The sequence below is a fragment of the Taudactylus pleione genome, unplaced genomic scaffold (genome assembly GCF_031769625.1).
Source record: "Taudactylus pleione unplaced genomic scaffold, aTauple2 ptg000216l, whole genome shotgun sequence".
Lineage (NCBI taxonomy): Eukaryota > Metazoa > Chordata > Amphibia > Anura > Myobatrachidae > Taudactylus > Taudactylus pleione.
The window spans coordinates 3,311,460-3,330,436 of NW_028284618.1; the positions used below are offsets into that span (position 1 = coordinate 3,311,460).

Genomic DNA, 18,977 nt, shown 5'->3' on the forward strand with positions numbered 1-18,977 from the left:
GTGGGTTAACACCCACAGCTCTAACGACCGCTAGGGTGATGGTCGCGATGGTCATTGACCATCGGGGCTTACGACGAGACCCTAGGGTAGGGTCTCACTTGTCGTAAGCCCCAGAGAGCTTCTGGCTCTGTCAGAGCCGGAAGCTCTCCACTGACATCACTAGTGATGTGAGTGGGGCCTCCCCCAAACGGTAGGCGTTCCCACGGGAACGCCTCCCTTTGGGCTGCCACCCCCCCGGCCCGCCTTCCAAACGGGGCGAGCTGTCAATCAACATCGACAGCTCGCCCCCTTTGGAAAGAAACCTGCTACGACCAGCGCTGTTGGTCGTAGCGGGTCTCACGCATGCGCACGAAGGAGCCGGCTCCCTCGTGCGCATGCGCACTAGACAAACATCGAGGCGGCCATGCGGTTGTAGACCGTACGGCCGCCTCTGAATACAGCCCAAAGTACCAACAAATCAGCTCCTAACTTTAATTATTCAAACACAGCCTGTAAGATCACAGGATGCTGATTGATTAGTACTTTCTCTCTCTCCGCTTTACTGTATCTCTCTCTCCAAGCTTTGATAAATATCCGCCATAAACCTTACTGCACCCTGTCACTGTGCGATCATAACCCCAAAAGTCAATGTTTTTGTGGGATAGACACAGGTTACTGCTGCAATGGGTCATGATCTCCTGATTTGAGGAATTGATTATGAGTGATTAAAGACAATAAGGTGTAGTCATGATGACATATGTACTGTTGGTTTAGGGGCTTGGCCTAAAATGCTAGTAGCAATATGTACAAGCAGAAAAATGACAGCTAAGAGGCACAATACATTTTGAATAACACCTTGAGATACAGAAAGCTGAGTAAACTCTTTTCTATGAATAACTGAAGAGCAAGTATGGCAAAGCTGATTCTGATGCAATGTCCTCTAGGTAACATATTAGGATTGCTGTGTGGACCCGACACTGCCTATGTCTTATGTGAAATTACCTCACATTCTATATGGAGAATTCAATTGTATTACTGCAGCAGCAGCTCCTGTCTAAAGTGATGGAAGATATTCAATTGTTTGTGCTGCTGGGCTTGAGTCATACTTGTCTACCTTTGTTGTCTCTTACCACAGGAGTCGCCCGGGGAGGAGGCAGGTGGGTTGCGACGGGGGCTGGGCCTGACGGGTTGCATCATTAAGCCCCACCCCTTCACTGTAAATTACCGCAATTGGTGCTAATTTAAATAGGGGGTGTGGCTAAATGACGCGATTCATGGATAATCGCAGCATTAAGCCCCACCCCCTACATAGGGACCCGCGATCGCCGTGGAAATTGTCCCCCTTCTGCCCATTTCACTAGGAAGTGGGCAGAATGCAGGAGAAGTGCCTACTCTTCCGGGGGTGCGGGGGGTTACCTGAAAAATCGGGAGCCTCCCACGAATTCCGGGAGGATAGGCATGTATGGCTTGAGTTTATGGGCACCTATCAGTTATTGCGGATGTCACACCCAAAATGCAGGGTATTAGCCGCACAGAGCTGCTACTCCCTTCTAAAGGGAAAGTTAAGTCACCCAAAAGCTGGGCGTGATGCTGTTTAAGGTGCCCAAAAGCCCTACTTTGGGCAGATTTCTGCTTGCACCCTCCTGAGGTAACTGTTGGGTGCACACGGCACTCGCCCCCAGCGGTACAAACATTGAATAGCTCCCGTTACTTTAGATGGGAGCTGTGGCCGTGGTGAAACAATTGAATTCTGGGCCTTAGGTGCAGGGCCGGATTAAGTGGGGGCCCCTGGGCAACAAACTTGTGGGGGCGCCAATCAATAAAATCAAAGTAAATATATGGCAATGTTGTAGAAAAAAAAAGTATAATGTAACAACCAGCATTATATAAGAAATATGCAGGGTCCAGCTGTCCAGGTAATATAGCAATGTGGCCGGGTGGCAGCATTATAACTTACATAAACTCCCAAAGGTGCAGCACTGCAGGCGCTCTGAAAGAATCACAATACCGGCATCTAAAATCAAGCAACGTTTCAGTGCATATCTATTAGCATGATAGCCTGATGACAGTACTAATAGATATGCACTGAAACGTTGCTTGATTTTAGATGCCGGTATTGTGATTCTTTCAAAGCACCTGGAGTGCTGCACCTTTGGGAGTGTGTGTGTGTGTGTATATATACTTAGCTGGTTGCCCCCACTGAAAAGGTGAGATATACGGATAGTAAGTGTGGCACTCCACGCAATGAACACACAGGAAACGGCTTGTAGAAAACGGTTAACGTTTCAATGCATCAGCATTTTCGTCAGAACAAAGTGACAATACAAAAAACATACCTTATATACATAAACATAATCACCCAGTGATATTCAACATGCTTGCTAAGGCGCGACTACACGCCCGAGCTCCGGCATCTCCCTGCTGACGTCATCACGTCGCTCCATCAGTGACACAATCCCATAACCATGGCAACACATAGCTATAACGGCACATTTAAAGAACGTGCTAGGTCCAGCACCGGGCAGGGGGCAGAGAGATGTGTCTGTGTAGTGGTGAAGGGGGAACAGTGTGCTTGTGCAGGGGCGGAGGGGGGAGAGATGTTTGTGTGGTGGTAGGGGAGGGATTTGTCTGTGGTGTTGGGAGGGGGTATGGGTCTGTAGTGGTAGAAGGTGTACAGTGTGCCTCTGGGGTCTATTTACTAAGCAGTGTTAGGAGACAGTGTGAAAAGTGATAAGAAAGTGATAAGGTGCCAGCCAATCAGCTCCCAACTGTCATCTCACAGGCTGTGTTTGAAAAATGACAGTTGGGAGCTGATTGGCTGGCACCTTATCACTTTCTTAGCACTTTTCACTCTGTCTCTTAACACTGCTTAGTAAATAGACCCATCTATGTGGAGTGTGGGGAAGGGATGTTTATGTGTAAGAGTAGTGTTCACTCTAGGCGCCTGATGCCGGACCTAGAGCAAGGGCACTTCCACCGAAAAGGGTGTGTGGCCAATGAAAAGGGGCGTGTCTTTATTACGCTTCCCCTTTTCGTCACTCCTGGGGGCGTGCCCGGCACTTACGGACATGCCAGACTGCCCCCAAGTGCCGCGGTCACTGTGAATGGATGCCAGGCGCATGCACCTGCGGTGACCTATGATCTGCCGTTTCCCCACCCGCGGGACACTGCGGGGAGGACAGAACCCGCAGGCTGTTTCAGCGGGGTGCCGCGCTAGAGGGCAGGATGCTTTCTGCCCTTCAGAAATAGGACAGGGAGCGGCGCCCCCGCTGAAAAAGCCTAGTGGAATGCTAAGTAGTATTAGGGTGGATATAATATGTCTGGGTAGAGGAAAGAATAATGTGTGTGCATGATGGGGCGTATAATGTGTGTATGGGGGATGTATAATCTATGGGTGGAAGGGAGGTGTATAATTTGTGTATGGGGGTGTATAGTCTTTGAACAGAAAGGAGGTGTATAATGTGTGTATGGGTGGGTGGAGGAGGTGTGTATGGGTTGGGGAGGGGGTATATTAGGTGTGTATGGGTGGGGAGAGGATGTATATAATGTGTGTATGTGTGGGGGGGAGGGGCATGTAATGTGTGTATGGCTGAGGGGAATAATGTGTGTATGGGTGGGGGGGGTGGGGGTATAATGTGTGTATAGGTGGGGGAAAGGAGGTGTATAATGTGCATGGGTTGGGGGGAGTGGGGAATAATGTGTGTATGGGTGGGGGGAGTGGGGAATAATGTGTGTATGGGTGGGGGGAATGGGGAATAATGAGTGTGTGGGTGGGAGGAGGGGGGAATAATTTGTGTATGGGTGGGAGGAGGGGGGAATAATGTGTGTATGGGTGGGAGGAGGGGGGAATAATGTGTGTATGGGTGGGAGGAGGGAGGAATAATGTGTGTATCCCCCGCACGGGAAACCCTGCTCCATCCATGAGTCAGAGCTCAGAGTTCATCAGCAGCGCACTGCCAGGGGACAGCAGCGGGGAAATGTTAGAATAAGTGGCCGGGGATTGGGAATAGTGTGTGGGGGCCCCGTATGTGTGGGGGCCCCAGGACGACCGCCCCTGTCGCCCTGCCCTTAATCCGGCCCTGCTTAGGTGCTAATTAATAGTCCATTAGCAACTTACAGCCCGTGATACCAGCGGCTACATCTGAATTTTCTAATTATGCACATACAGTATGAATTGAAAAGCCATGTAAGGATCTCATCGCTCATAAAGGAGACTTGTTATAAATAGTGTATTATTTTCACTCTAAAACAGGACACCTTGCATTTTACCCATGATGCACAGTGTTATCCCCACAGGACAGCAGCCAATCATATGTAAATGGTTAAACAATCTCTGTAACGTTCTGCGTACTATGTTGACGCTATATAATAAAAAGTTAGTAATAATACAACAAGCAATGTTTCTGCATACAGTCATAAGTCATTTCTTTAGTACCTGATGGAGGGATATAAGACGAGGTGCTGTTGCCTTTCTTACAAATGTATCCCAACTTTTGACCGCACTCCCTACTTTCCCACTTGGCGTTTTTCCCAGGGTTTAGTACCACACAGTTATTCCCAGGTTCAGTTGATGGATTTCCTATGGAAAATGACACATTTGCTTTATATAGAAAAGAAAGTGAAATTAGATTATTAAACATTGGCCTCTATGACGTGATCCTCATGCCTAAGTGTGTTTTGTTACTGCGCATATTTCCCAATACAACACTGATAAAATTATATAGCACTCTTAAGCTGGGTACACACTATACAACGTAAATAATGATGCGTCTGATTCAGCAGTACATCAACAAAAAATTATGCAGAAAAAAGACTCCCAGTGTTAGTAGAGTCTCACGGGCCCTGGCGCACCGAGAGAGGCTTTTTAGAGCGACTGCAGCAAAGATGTGTAAGATCATATTTGTATCATGTCGAAGGATTGTATCTAATTAATCATTTCTCCTGTACACACCATCAATACCAGACTAAGGTCCATATGGGCCTGGAGCTGAAATTTATAAAGGGCCTATTGTAAGCTGCCGCAGGAGGTGTGCCCAGCACAATGGGGGTGTGGCTACTGATATAAGGGGTGTGGTCTGCACAAGGGGTTTGGGCTGTGACATTCCAGGCACCCTGATAGCCAAATGCAGGAGATATGGGGCTGTGACAATACCGCCAACAGGGCTCTTCGCCCTGTGCGACGGCACCTCCACACTGCCCTCCTTACGGGACTGGCTAGAAGAAATATATACTGTACATTAGTGTTAGTATAGGAGTTTACTTTTATTACACATATAACAAAATATATCTCCAACAAATCAATTATTGAAACAAAGACATTCAGAGAAAATGGAAAATCCTAAAAAAAAATAATGTGAACACAGGGCCTGATTCAGAGCCGGACGCTCTGAAAGAGCGCTCGCTCTGAATCAGGGTGTTTTTTTTTATTTTGTTGTTTTTTTGTGACCACCCACACCGATTGCGATCGGCCAGGTGATGGTCGCGATGGTCTCGACGAGAGCCTTGTGGTAGGGTCTCGTTCCCGCAAGCCCCAGTGAGCTTCTGGCTCTTAATAGAGCCGGAAGCTCACCACTGACATCACTCCGTTGGGAACGCCTCCGTTTTGCCAGCCACCCCCCCTGCCCGCCTCCAAAATGGGGCGAGCTGTCGATCAACATCGACAGCCGCCCCTTTTTGGTGCGAAACCTGGAGCGACGGAGGGCCCATCGCTAGCCGGGTCTCGCGCATGCGCACGTTGGAGCCGGCTCCGGCGTGCGTATGCGCAGTGGCCAAACATCGACCTGCTCGCGAGCGCATAGCACTTGCTAGCGCGTTTGCTACAAAGCACTTCTTTTGCGTCCAAATGTGCAAGGACTGAGACGCACAATCTCTCCAAATGAGACAGAGACAATGGTGATTTTTATTCAGATCTAGCGATTGCGCATGCGTATATATAAGCCGCATTCCACAGGCGGCTGAGATTGTCTTGCAATTCCACATGCACAGCAGAACCATACACAAAGTAAGTGACTGGTAGTCAGTGTCCGGAGGAAGTGGTCATAAACACACTGGTGCGTCTTAGAGTTTAAATGCCGTTACATGGGCGTGCATAAATTAGCTCTTGCCATCTCATATACATCGTGAGATCCTCGGCGTGTCAGGAGAGCTGCCGAGTCTGTGGCTGGTCAGACCTGCCGCAAGGGCAAGATGGCTGCTCAATGTGCGTCTGTTACCGATATTTATGCAGCAAAGCAATGTCGTACGGTATGCAATCGGGAAGCCGACTGCCTAAATACCGGCAGCCGGCTTCCCGACTGTCATATCCCGGCAAGGGTGAAATGCCGGGCGTCTATATGTAGACGCCCGCATTTCCCCGACGCCGGGAGACCGGCTCCCGGCATCCCGATCGTTGTGATGCCGGCCGCCGTGAGCAGACAGCCGCTGGGGGGGGGAGGGTTAGGTTTAGGGCACCCCCCCGGGAGGGTTAGGGTTAGGCTAGGGGGAGGGAGGGTTAGGGTTAGGCACCCCCGGGGGAGACTTAGGGTTAGGCACCCCCCCGGGGGACTTAGGTTTAGGCAGCGGGGAAGGGGATGGTTAGGGTTCGGCACTTAGAGGGGGGATTAGGCTTAGGCACTTGGGGGGAAAGTTAGGGTTAGGCACCCCTAAGGAGGGTTAGGGTTAGGGGGGTTAGGTTAGGTTAGTAGATACTCACCTATCCACGATCGGGATTTCCAGCGCTGTTGGACTTCCGCTGCTCGGAACTCTGCTCATGTTGGGCTGCCACTGATGGGAATCGAAGGCCGGCGGTATTTCATACCCATTCCTGTCGTACACAGGTAAGAAGGCAGCAGTGGGCGTCCCTATGCTCGGGTGATCTTTAGAACGATTAGCATATTTTGTAGCTGTGATCGCATTAGCGTCCATCTCTGAATAAGCCCCACAGTCATTAGACGCCATTATCTGTCGCACCATCAAAACTTGGATCAGCCCTACGGCAGGTGCAGATTTTCCATTACACAGGAGTATTGTCTATTATGTGACTGACATTGCGTCTGTGTATGCAAATACTTAAGCCAAACTCCCATAACACGCGCATGAGACGGAGCACTTTGGAGCTCATCCAGACCTGCTCGCAAGATGCAGGCGCTCGTTGGCAAAAAGGGGCTGGATACTTATATTAAACTCTCACACTGCGTGGCTCGCTAGTGTATAATGACTTCCCCTCGCAACACACGTCATCTCCTGGATTTGTTTGATTAACCGGTAACATCGAGAGCCATCGGAGCTGCTCGCAGCCCTTGAGGATGCGTTTCCCCGCCGCAAGCACTACGATCAGAGCTGGCTGAAATACATGCGGGTGACGTGTACAACGACGCTACTTTGTTAATTATGCACGCCCATTAAACGGCGTTTTGGCGGCCTGACACGCCTGCGTCCGCAACACCACTCCCCCATTTACAAGCACCTTCCCCTGTTATCACCCACGAACGGCAATATCTGTCACTCAAACTAGCTGGCAGTCTATGTGCTACGAGCGCGCGATTCCCCATAGCTGAGACAGGCTTGCACACGCGCACTGTGAATTATACGCATGCGCATTAAGCAACAATCACCCGGCAGCGAGCGATTGCGCCTTAGCGACCGGGTCTGAATCAGGTACTTATGTGCACATTAACAGCCCCCCAGTCACTGCCCAGGAAAACCCAACACTTCTCCAAGATATTTAACAACCAATATATCTATATATATATATATATATATAGATATATATAGATATATATATATATATATATATATATATATATATATATATATATATATATATATATATATTAGGGGTGTGCACCGGCCACTTTTCATGTTTTGTGTTTTGGTTTTGGATCTGGATCTTTCTTCGTGTTTTGGATTTGGATTGGTTTTGCCAAAACCACCCTTCCGTGTTTTGGGTTCTGGGTTTTGTGTTTTGGATCTGGATTTTTTTGAAAAAAAGCATAAAAACAGCTAAAATCACAGAATTTGTGGGTTTTTCAGCTCCTATGCTATTATTAGCCTCAATAACCTTAATTTCCACTCATTTCCAGGCTATTCTGAACACCTCACACCTCACAATAGTGTTTTTATGTCCAAAAGGTTGCACTGAGGTAGCTGGATGACTATGCTAAGCGACACGAGTGGGCGGCACAAACACGTGGCCCATCTAGGAGTGACACTGCAGTGGCAGACAGGATGGCAGTTTGAAAAACTAGGCCGCAAACAGTAAATAATGCAAAGAAAAAAAAGAGGTGCAAGATGGAATTGTCCTTGGGCCCTCCCACTCACCCTTATGTTGTATAAACAGGACATGCACACTTTAACAAACCAGTCATTTCAGCGCCAGGGTCTGCCACACAACTGTGGCTGAAATGATTGGTTCGTTTGGGCCCCCACAAAACAAGCTGGCAATTAATCTGTCCCTGCACAAACTGGCTCTACGGAGGCAAGATGTCGTCCTCATCCTCCTCATTCACCGATTCCTCACCCTCTTCAGTGTTGTGTAGATCCTCACAGAGTATTAATTCGTCCCCGCTGGAATCCACCACCACAGGTCCCTCTGTACGTTATGGAGGCTGGTCTCCCTGGAAGAGTTGATCATTCATTTTTATGAACATCATCTTCTCCACATTTTGTGGAAGCAACCTCCTACGCCTTTCGCTGACAAGGTTCCCGGCTGCACTAAACACTCTTTCGGAGTACACACTGGAGGGGGGACAACTCAGGTAAAATAGAGCCAGTTTGTACAGGGACCTCCAAATTGCCTCTTTTTCCTGTCAGTACATGTACGGACTGTCTGACATGCCTACTTGGATGCTGTAACCGATGTAATCCTTTAACAGACAGACGCACGCTTGTCGCTGCTGCTTTGAGGATGCAGGTGCGGCTACAGCCCACACAATTCACAAAGACAGAAAAAAAAAGAATTTTTTATTTTTTGTGGAGCGCACTTTTGGGGTTACACCACCCTTTAACAGACAGATGCACGCTTGTCGCTGCTGCTTTGAAGATGCAGGTGCAGCTACTGCGCATACATTTCACACACAAGCACAGAAAAAAAGAAGATTATTTTATTTTGGTTGGAGCGCACTTTGGGGGTTACATCACCCTTTAGCAGACAGATGCAAGCTTGTCGCTGCTGCTTTGAGGATGCAGGTGCGGCTACAGCCCACACAATTCACAAAGAGAAAAAAAAAGAATTTTTTTATTGTTAGTGGAGCGCACTTTGAGGGTTGTACCACCCTTTAACAGACAGACACACGCTTGTCGCTGCTGCTTTGAGGATGCAGGTGCGGCTACAGCCCACACAATTCACAAAGGCAGAAAAAAAAGAAGAATTTTTTTATTGTTTGTGGAGCGCACTTTGAGGGTTACACCACCCTTTAGCAGACAGACGCATGCTTGTCGCTGCTGCTTTGAGGATGCAGGTGCGGCTACAGCCCACACATTTCACAAAGACAGGAAAAAAAAGAAGAATTTTTTTATTGTTTGTGGAGCGCACTTTGAGGGTTACACCACCCTTTAACAGACAGACGCACGCTTGTTGCTGCTGCTTTGAGGACAGTATCATATGCAGTGACAGTAGACTTGTCAGAAATTGTTGGCACATCCTTCAGTCCGGACCAGATGTCCAAACCGGCCCTTGACTTATGAAACAGGCGCACGCTTGGTGCTGCTACAGTGTTGATGCACGTGCTGCTACATCGCACACAAGTCACAAACACAGAAAAAAAATAGTTTTTTATTTTTTGGAGCACTTTGGGGGTTACACCACCCTTTAACAGACTTATGGGACACAGGCGCATGCTTGGCACTGCTACTTTGTTGATGCACGTGCAGCTACAGTGCACACAATTCACAAAGACAGAAAAAAAAAGAAGAATTTTTTTATTGTTTGTGGAGCGCACTTTGAGGGTTACACCACCCTTTAACAGACAGACGCACGCTTGTCGCTGCTGCTTTGAGGATGCAGATGGAATCTAGACGGGATTTGGAACCGGGGACACACTACCTCCATCAATTGTCTAAATCCCACTGCACTAATGGTGGATACCGGATGCACGTCTAACACCAACATAGCAGTTGCCTCAGTTATAAGTTTTGCTTCAGGATGACTGCTGTCGTACTTCATCCTCCTCGCTAAGGACTGTTGGAGGGTCAATTGTTTAGTAAAAGTAGTGGTGTTCCTACTTCCTCTCTGGGATGATGAACAACTCCCAGCAGCAGCAACAGCGCTAGGAGGAAGTGGTTCTTGATCTTTCCCTATTTTATTTTTATCGGAGAAAGTTTGGTCCTCCATTTATGTTATATTGATATATACGTGCGGCTAAGGCGCACACAAACACAGAAAATTTTTTTTTATTTTTGTTGGAGACTAGTGTACTTTGTGGGTTACACCACCCTTTAAGAAATGAGCCAGCCGGCCCTTTACTTATGGGACATAGGCGCACGCTTGGCGCTGCTCCTTTGTTGATGCACGTGCAGCCAGAGTGCACACAATTCACAAACACAGAAAATATTTTTTTATTTTGTTTGGAGTGCCCTTTGGGGATTACAGCACCCTTTACCGGACAAGCCAGCCGGCCCTTTACTTATGGGACACCGGCGCACGCTTGGCGCTGCTCCTTTGTTGATGCACGTGCAGCCACAGTGGACACAATTCACAAACACAGAAAATATTTTTTTATTTTGTTTGGAGTGCACTTTGGGGGTTACAGCACCCTTTAACGGTCAAGCCAGCCGGCCCTTTACCTATGACACAGGCGCACGCTTGGCACTACTTTGTTGATGCACGTGCGGCTACTGTGCACACAATTCACAAACACAGAAAAAATATTTATTTTTTTTGCACTTGGGGGGAGCACCCCTGATGGACAGAGCACCCCCTGGACAACACTACAGCACCCCTTTAGGACTGGGACACTGCACAGGACTTTGGAGTGGACACAGCCCCTATGGACAACTGACTGCACAACACAGTTCAGCCAGCCCCAATGGACTTTGGACTGGAGGAGTGGACACAGCCCCTATGGACAACAGCAGCACAGCGCAGCACAGCACAGCACAACACTACTCTGCACTACACTACACTACACTACACAGCCCAGCCAGCCCTAACTCCCACTCTCCCTCTTCACTGTCCACAGCCGAGTGAGAAAATGGCGCCGACGCGGGTACCTTATATAGAATCCAAAACCCGCGAGACCCAGAAGGCGGGATGATGACGTTCAGATCCGAGTCAGGCGGGAAAAGTCGAGCCTGACTCGGATCGTACTCGGATCAGGGGGGTTCGGATTTCAGAAATCCGAACCCGCTCACCCCTAATATATATATATATATATATATATATATATATATAAATAATATAGTTCAACAGTAGTGCAGACACTCCCAATAGTAGATCCTCTAGCCGTGGTGCCAAAACAGTGTCACTCTCCGGACTTAAGTGACACGATTGAGACGTCCTTATTCCAAGTCCGGGGAGTGACACTAATATATATATATATATATATATATATATATATACACACATATATAGTTTAACATATAGATATATAATATACATGTGTATATATAATTAAGCTCGTATCAGTCCCACAGCCTACAATCAATTATTATCACACAGCAGCTGCAGCCAACCAGCTGGGCTGAAACCTCACCTCAGTCTGGAGGATCAGACAACCTGCTGGGCCGCCTACACGGAGCTGTCTGTGATCGCTGTGTGCTGGGCCATGAAAGTTAGAACAGCTGCATGAGTGCTGTCAGGGGGCGACTTCACACGGCGCGCGGGAGCCTCGGCGTCACTGTGTATGCAGCGCAAGGACAGCTAGAGAAGCCGACCACTGCTGCTGCCATAATATACTCGCTTTTGAGCCATCTTGGCCGGAAGAGGGGGAGGTGAGGTAGCGGACTGCGGCCGAGACACGGGGGAGGTCGGAAGAGGAGGGAAGCATATAGCAGCCTGAGGCTATTCGGAGGGACGGCTGCTGCTGCCTCGGAAGGTCCTTGCCAGGCCACTGTAGCAGGACATTTTTTTCCTGTTAACAGCAGCACTACACAGCAGCTGCTGTGGGCCTATTTTTATGGGTGGGCTTGGAACTGCAGCTCCATCTGCCCCATTACTAATCCGGCCCTGCACACCATGCATTCATCTTGTAGACCATGGCAGTTCAGGTGATGTCTGCAGAGATTGGACCAATACAGTATACAGTATATCTTTTGGTTGTGCGATTATGTGTACACACTACACGATGTGCACCACATTGTACATTACAACGTCCAATCTGACGTACAAAACACAGCAGATGGGGCGATGCAATAAACAATGGCAGTGAAGGACGGGTTAGGCACACGCCTCACGGATTGCAATTGTGAAAATATGCTAATGACTCACTCCCTGTACAGAGCTTAGAGAGCACTGAAAGCATCTCACATCCGCCGCTCACGCACAAAATCGGAAACACTGATCGCAGATCAGGCGGCCATCAGCCTTCTGAGTATGTCTAAGCTGCTGTACACACAGCGGGTCTTCAGGCGCGCAGAAGACCGCTCTCCTGCTGCGAGCAAGGACGCAGTGGCTAATTTATGTACCCCTAGAAAACAGAGGGCCTGATTCAGACCCACTGGCTAGGAAGCAATCGCTCATTGCTGGATGATTTTTGCATTCTCCGCATGCGTATATATCGCAAAGCGTGTGCGCGAACCACTGCGAAAGATCAGGTAGTGCTCGCTTGCCCAGCATAGAGAGCCCAGGTGAATGCGTGACGGCCTGTTTGTGGATGGTAACAGGGGCAGGCCACTAGAAACGGGGGAGAGGAGTTGCGGATGCAGGCATGCCTGAGTGTTTCAACACTGTTTCAGAGGCGTGCATAATAAACAGGCAGCGTCATAGTACACGTCACCTGGTTGTATTTCACACCTAAAGTGATCGCAGTGCTTGCGTCAAGGTATAGTCTACCTTGGTGCTCGATGTACCAATGTTTTCATGCACTTTCAGGAGATGACGTGCGCAAGTGGGCGTCTTAAGACTGGCCGGTGGGCGTCTCCATACACATAGTGATCGCACGCCAAGACATAGTGGGCGTGCTAATGCCTTGGCGTACGATCACCTGCCTTGCTGGGCGTGCGCTGGATTTGCATATGGTGGGAGCGAGCGAATGCATCTAGCCAGGCCCGCCAAGAGCCACACAGGGCATGGGTAAAAGGGGGCGTGGCTTAATCGTGGGTGGCATGGCCACGCCCCCACTGCACACCCCCTTGCACTAGCAAGCGGGTGTACAGTGAGCCCCCTTAGCCGGCGCATAACCAGTGGGGGCACAATCAGCTTGATCGCTCCCCCCACAGGCATAGGAGAGTGCTGTGGCTGCTTCTTAGCAGCCGCGAACAGTCTCCCAGTGCAGCCCAGCACACAGCTGTGTGTGCTGGGCTGCTGTGATGTAAGAGGGAGGGAAGTGGTGCCGGACCTGGGCCCCCGCCGGGCCCCTCCAGCAAACCCGGGCCCGGGTGATTAGTACCCGCCCCCCCCCCCCTCTCTGCTCCCCTGCATCTAGCAAGCGGGTCTGAATGAGCTCCAGAGTCCAAACAGCACGACACTTGCATTTTTCAAACCACCTCCCCAAATGCTGACTACCTGTCACTCAATCCTGCGCGTGTGCAGTGCGGCTTACACGCAATGACAAATAATGGCTCAATCTGTGAATTTTGAATAACTGGCCAGACCCATAAGTAGAGGCATGTCACCAAAATGGGCATGGTTGGGGGCGTGGCTATGAGCATTTGTCAGGCTCCCCCTACTGGTGCTCCTAGAGTCGACCTATTTACTGATAGAAAGACTAGATAACCGCAATAAGTAGTCCTTTTTTTAAATTACAAAAATTGTTACAAAACAAAACAAAAATATAAAAAAATATTCACCTGGAGCCCAATTCAGATATCGAAATGGGCTTTTATTGTCCCATCGCCAGCCTGCATTATAGTTCAGACTATTGAGTCCAACCCATAGGGCTGTTGTCAGATCATTGGTTAATCCTATGGAAGAAAAGCAAAACAAATATGATGGATCATATTCAATGTGAGCCCAGAGAACTTGGCATGTGTTTAATTATACAATCTATTGGGATTTACATGTTTTACACTGTCCCTTCACTACCAAATTCATTTAATAGGGACATTTTCCATGTTTTCCGCAACCTCTTCCCATATTTGCTCAGATAAGGACAAGTTGGATATTTTTCCCAAGCTGACAATTTAGATTACTGTGTAGATTTTTTTTGTTTATAGGATTTGAAAGCTACAGTACAGTACCTGCAGGTGCAAACTAATTGGTGGTCAATTACAAATTGCCTTGTGTGTTGTTTTTTCTATTTCTCATTTTACTTGGTTTGAGGTGTTTTTTATTTAGTTATTTTACTTTTCCCATATTTGATACTCTCTCAAGTTTTACAAAAAATGTTTCCTGGTTCCTAAAAACTGCAAAATGGAGGTTGACAGTAAGTGTTTATTATATTGATTTTGTTTTTATATCTCGTAACATCTGCTTCTCTGATAACCCCGCACTGTAATATGATGTCTGGTTAAATGAAAAGTCAGGGACAGTAAATCAGTGAATAGCATCTGACAAAATAATTTGGGGAATTACATGGGACCCTCCACACTTTTATGCACCAGACTAAGGGCCTGATTCACTACCAAACGCAACTGCGATTCTGCACGCAATAAGCCGATTGTTGCATTCTGCCCATGTGTATGCACTGCAGTGTGCGTGCGCGAACCGGCCACTGCGATCGGGACTGCGATCGCAGTGACTACGCAGACCCATCGCAGAGTGATTGTCAGGAAGTGGAGTTTGTGAGAGGTGACAGGGGGGGGGGGTTTGGCGAAATGCAGGCATGCCAGTGCATTTGAATGCTGTTGCATGGGCATGCATAAATTATCCACTGTAACGCCCTACACAGCTTGAGTACTCATGGCATGCGATGAAGTTAGCAATTCCTGAGTAAGGTCTGACCTTGTGCAAGTGTACTCGATGTTACCGATGGTTTTGCAGTATTGCTAAACATTACGGATGTGTGTAAGGTAAAGTGGGTGTCCTTGTGTAGTGCTGCGACGGCATAGTGATCACAGTGGATTAGCATACTATCGCAGTTGAACTGTGTGCATAATTGCTATTGCAATCGGAGTTGCGATCCGTAGTGAATCAGTCACTAAGGTCAGCAAACAGGGGGCGCTACACTTGTCCTCTTATCACCATTTATATGTACAGTACATGTTCTAATTAATCACTTAATATATTATACATATTCTTTGTCATTACAGTGCCTTCTAAATCCCTACTGAATTTACCTCTATCATCTGTGTGGCATACTTGTCAACTGTCCCTGAATAACAGGGAGACGCTCTGGAATAACAGTGATTTCCCTGACTCCCTGGAGAGTCTTTCAAACTCCCTGGCTGGTGCGGCAGGCGTAGTGCAGCGATGATGTCATCATTTGCTCAAAGCACAGTCTTTTATCACATCTGCATCCTGAACCCATTATCAAGCTATGATGTAACTTAGAAAATAAAGATTTTGGCCCTGTACGCCACCCCAATGGATTTTAAATTAAACAATAGAGATACAATTGAAGTGCAGACTCTCAGCTTTAATGCAAGGGGTTTAAAAATAATATTGTGTTAAATGTTTAATAAATAAAACCATTTTTATACACAGTCTCCTATTTTCAGGGGGTTGTATATAATTGGACAAATTAACATAATCCTAAATAAAATTTTAATTTTTGATACATTGTCGAGAATCCTTTGCAGGTAATGACTGCCTGAAGTCTGGAACCCATGGGTGTCACCAAATGCTAGGTTTCCTCCTTTGCTTAGCACTGCCAGGCCTTTACCGCAGCTGTCTTCAGTTGTTAATTGTTTGTGGGTCTTTCAACCTTTAGTTTTGTCTTCAGAAAGTGAAATGCATGCTCGATCATATGATTGACTCAGTCATTGCAGAATATTCCACTTCTTTGCCTTAAAGACTCAAGTGGTTGTATCATGTTTAGGGTTTTCAGATCATGGTCAAGACCCTTGGACTGAGCTGATGAGTCGTAGTGGAATTGTGGTTGTTGAATCAGGATTAGAGCCATGTGTAAATGCCTAGTGCCTTCAGGGAGGTTGGTGATACCTGGAAGGCTCTCAGTATGTCCCTGGAACCAATTCAGTGGAAATCAACCCCTTACCCTGAATACAGGGATAAGGATCTGGAAAACTCATGGGTCAGAGCAAAGAGTAATACAGGTAATTGGTAGCCCACCTGGAATCTGCTAGCAAATGCTGCAAACCAATAACCAGAGCTGGATAACTGGAGCCTACAGCCTCGAGAGGACTCTAGATCGATTACCCAGTCCCCAGCAACCAGAGTCAATGGTGAAGCAGAGACTTAGCACAAAATCTAACACTCCAAGATGCAACAACCACCATAGATAGAGGTACCAATGGTATGGTGAGTAGAGAGTCCCAAAACTAGGTCAGGAGCTGTGATGCTGAGAATAGGCAATACAATTTAAGAGCAGCAAAGTAACCTGTAGTGCAACTTGAACCCGCAATAAGCAGGAGAGTTGTACTTAGAGGATTTAGTCAGGATCACTGTAGGCTGAAGACTTGGCACTCGAAGCACTGGGATAGGGCCATAATGTAACACAAAGGCTTGGAAAGCAGAGATAACAGTAGTAGAATGGGAATGGAACCGGAAGCTTGAACTGGACTGGGACTAGAGGTACAGTAACAGCAAGGGAACTGGAGTGGACACAGACTTAAACCAGACTGGGACCGGGGGTAACAGCAACAGAACTGGAGGCTTGAACTGGACTGGGACCGGATGAGAGCAGCAGCTTGAACACAGGCTGGTAAAGGTGCGACTGGAGTCTAGTCACAGTGCAGGACTGCAGAGTAGATGAAGCAGCAGCGGCTTGCAGAAACCTAGCAGATAGCAGCACAGGTGCAGGCAGCCGATCAGAAGTAGCACATACACCCTGGTGAGTAAGCACGCAGAAAGGTATAACATGTGCTAGTGGCAGGTGCAGCAAGGGATAGGAGGAGGCAGTCATGTGAGCGCAGCAGAAAGGTAGAGACTGAATACAAGTGCTCACCTGATCACAGTCAATATGAGTGCGTCCTTGACCTTCAGGAGTACAATGATATAGCTCTGGGACAGAACGGCCCACCTTAATAAAGCTCCGCTGGACAAGATGTATGACTAAGGTCAGGTTTTGTGGAAGTTTGCTTTTCGCAGCATGTTTTGGGTCATTGTCCATCTGTACTGTGTAGCACTGTTCAATCAACTTTGCCGAATGTGGCTGAATCTGAGCAGACAGTATATGCCTATACACTTCAGAGTGCATGCAGCTGCTTCTGTCACATCATCAATAAACGCTAGTGACCCAATGTTTTGGCAAAATCTAAGCTGGTCTTTCTGTTCTTGAGGCTTATGAATGGTTTGCACCTCTTTATGATAGACATAATGATATGCCTACCTCCTGGAAAGTGTTCTCCATTTGAATGGATGATGTGAAGGGTTTTTTCTTTACCATGGAAAATATCCTGTGATCATTCACCACTGTTTTCTTCTGTGGATGTCCAGGCCTTTTTGCGTTGCCGAGTTCACCAGTGCGTTCTTTGTTACTCAGAATGTGCCAAACTGTTGATTTGGTGGCAACTGCTAAGGTTCCCGCTATCTCGGATTTATTTTTGTTTTTGTTTTTACAGCTTAAGAATGGCCTGCTTCATTTGCATTGAGAGCTCCTTTGAGCGCATGTTGTGGGTTCACAGCAACAGCTTCCAAATACAAATGCCACACTTGGGGGTTAATTTACTACAGTGAGAGATTTTAGAATTAGAGATGTTGCCCATTTCAACCAATCAGATTCTAGATATTATCTTCTAGAAGGTGCTAGTTAAATGTTAAGTAGAATCTGATTGGTTGCTATGGGCAACATCTCCCACTTCTAAAGACTCTCACTTTAGTAAATTTACCTTTTGAAATAATTTCCAGAACTTTTGCCTGCTTTATTGATAAAGAAATAATGAAGGGATAGCCTACACCTGTAAAAGAAAGCAGAGCTGGCAACAGAAATTTACAATATATACTACACTGTGCCCCCAATTCACAACATATGCCACACTGCGAAAATTAGCATTATTTGCCACACTGTACCCCCAATTTACAATATATGCCACACTGTACCCCATTTCAAAATACTGTATATGCCACACTGTGCCCCCAAAACACATTATATGCCACACTGTGCCCCCAATTCACAATATAACCTAGTGCTGGTTGTGCTTAATATAGGGGACCCCTACGTCGTTTGTCCCCTGTATTTAGCACAACCAGTACTGGGTCTCCAAAGCCCGGTGCTGGTTGTTATTTTTTTGGGTGGGCACACAATTTTTTTTATTTTTACATAGGTTTTATTTTAATTAAACACAGAAGAACAGATGGGTCTCACTAGCTTGGTACCTCCTATAGCTTTTGAGGTGTAGCCTCTCAAACACCCTGCCCCCCCTTCGGAATTCACTATAGAGATTTCCATTTTTTTCGATTCAACCTTAATATAAGGGCACAACTGTGCCCTTATAATATATGTGTATAGCTTTTCCCACGATACCCCGCTCCCTGTTCGCTTACCAAAAAAATTGGGTTTGGGCTGGCCCTGCCCCCAATTCACAATATATGCCACACTGTGCCCCCAATTCACAATATATGCCACACTGTGCCCCCAATTCACAATATATACTGCAAAGGAATACTTTCAAAAGAAACTTAAGCTTGAGAATGGATAAGTCCTGGGTTTTTTGCTGATTGGCTGGCTTGACAGCATTGTTACTAGACAGATTAGCTGGATGGTTGGGTCATGTGTTGGTTGTCTGGCCAATGAGTGTTTTTGTGGGTGTATTTAAAGTGTCTGTATATAGTACTGGATCTACATGGGTTCAGCCTCTTTTTTGCT

At 47.3% G+C, this 18,977-nt stretch overlaps 1 protein-coding gene across 1 annotated transcript in view; it reads right to left on the reverse strand.

The window, feature by feature from the left end:
- LOC148517452 (macrophage mannose receptor 1-like) overlaps positions 1-18,977 on the reverse strand; it is a 182,194-nt gene that overhangs the window by 83,638 nt on the left and 79,579 nt on the right. Inside the window, 2 exon segments of the mRNA XM_088478637.1 lie at positions 4,415-4,558; positions 13,903-14,016. Coding sequence (XP_088334763.1) covers positions 4,415-4,558; positions 13,903-14,016 — 258 coding nt within the window.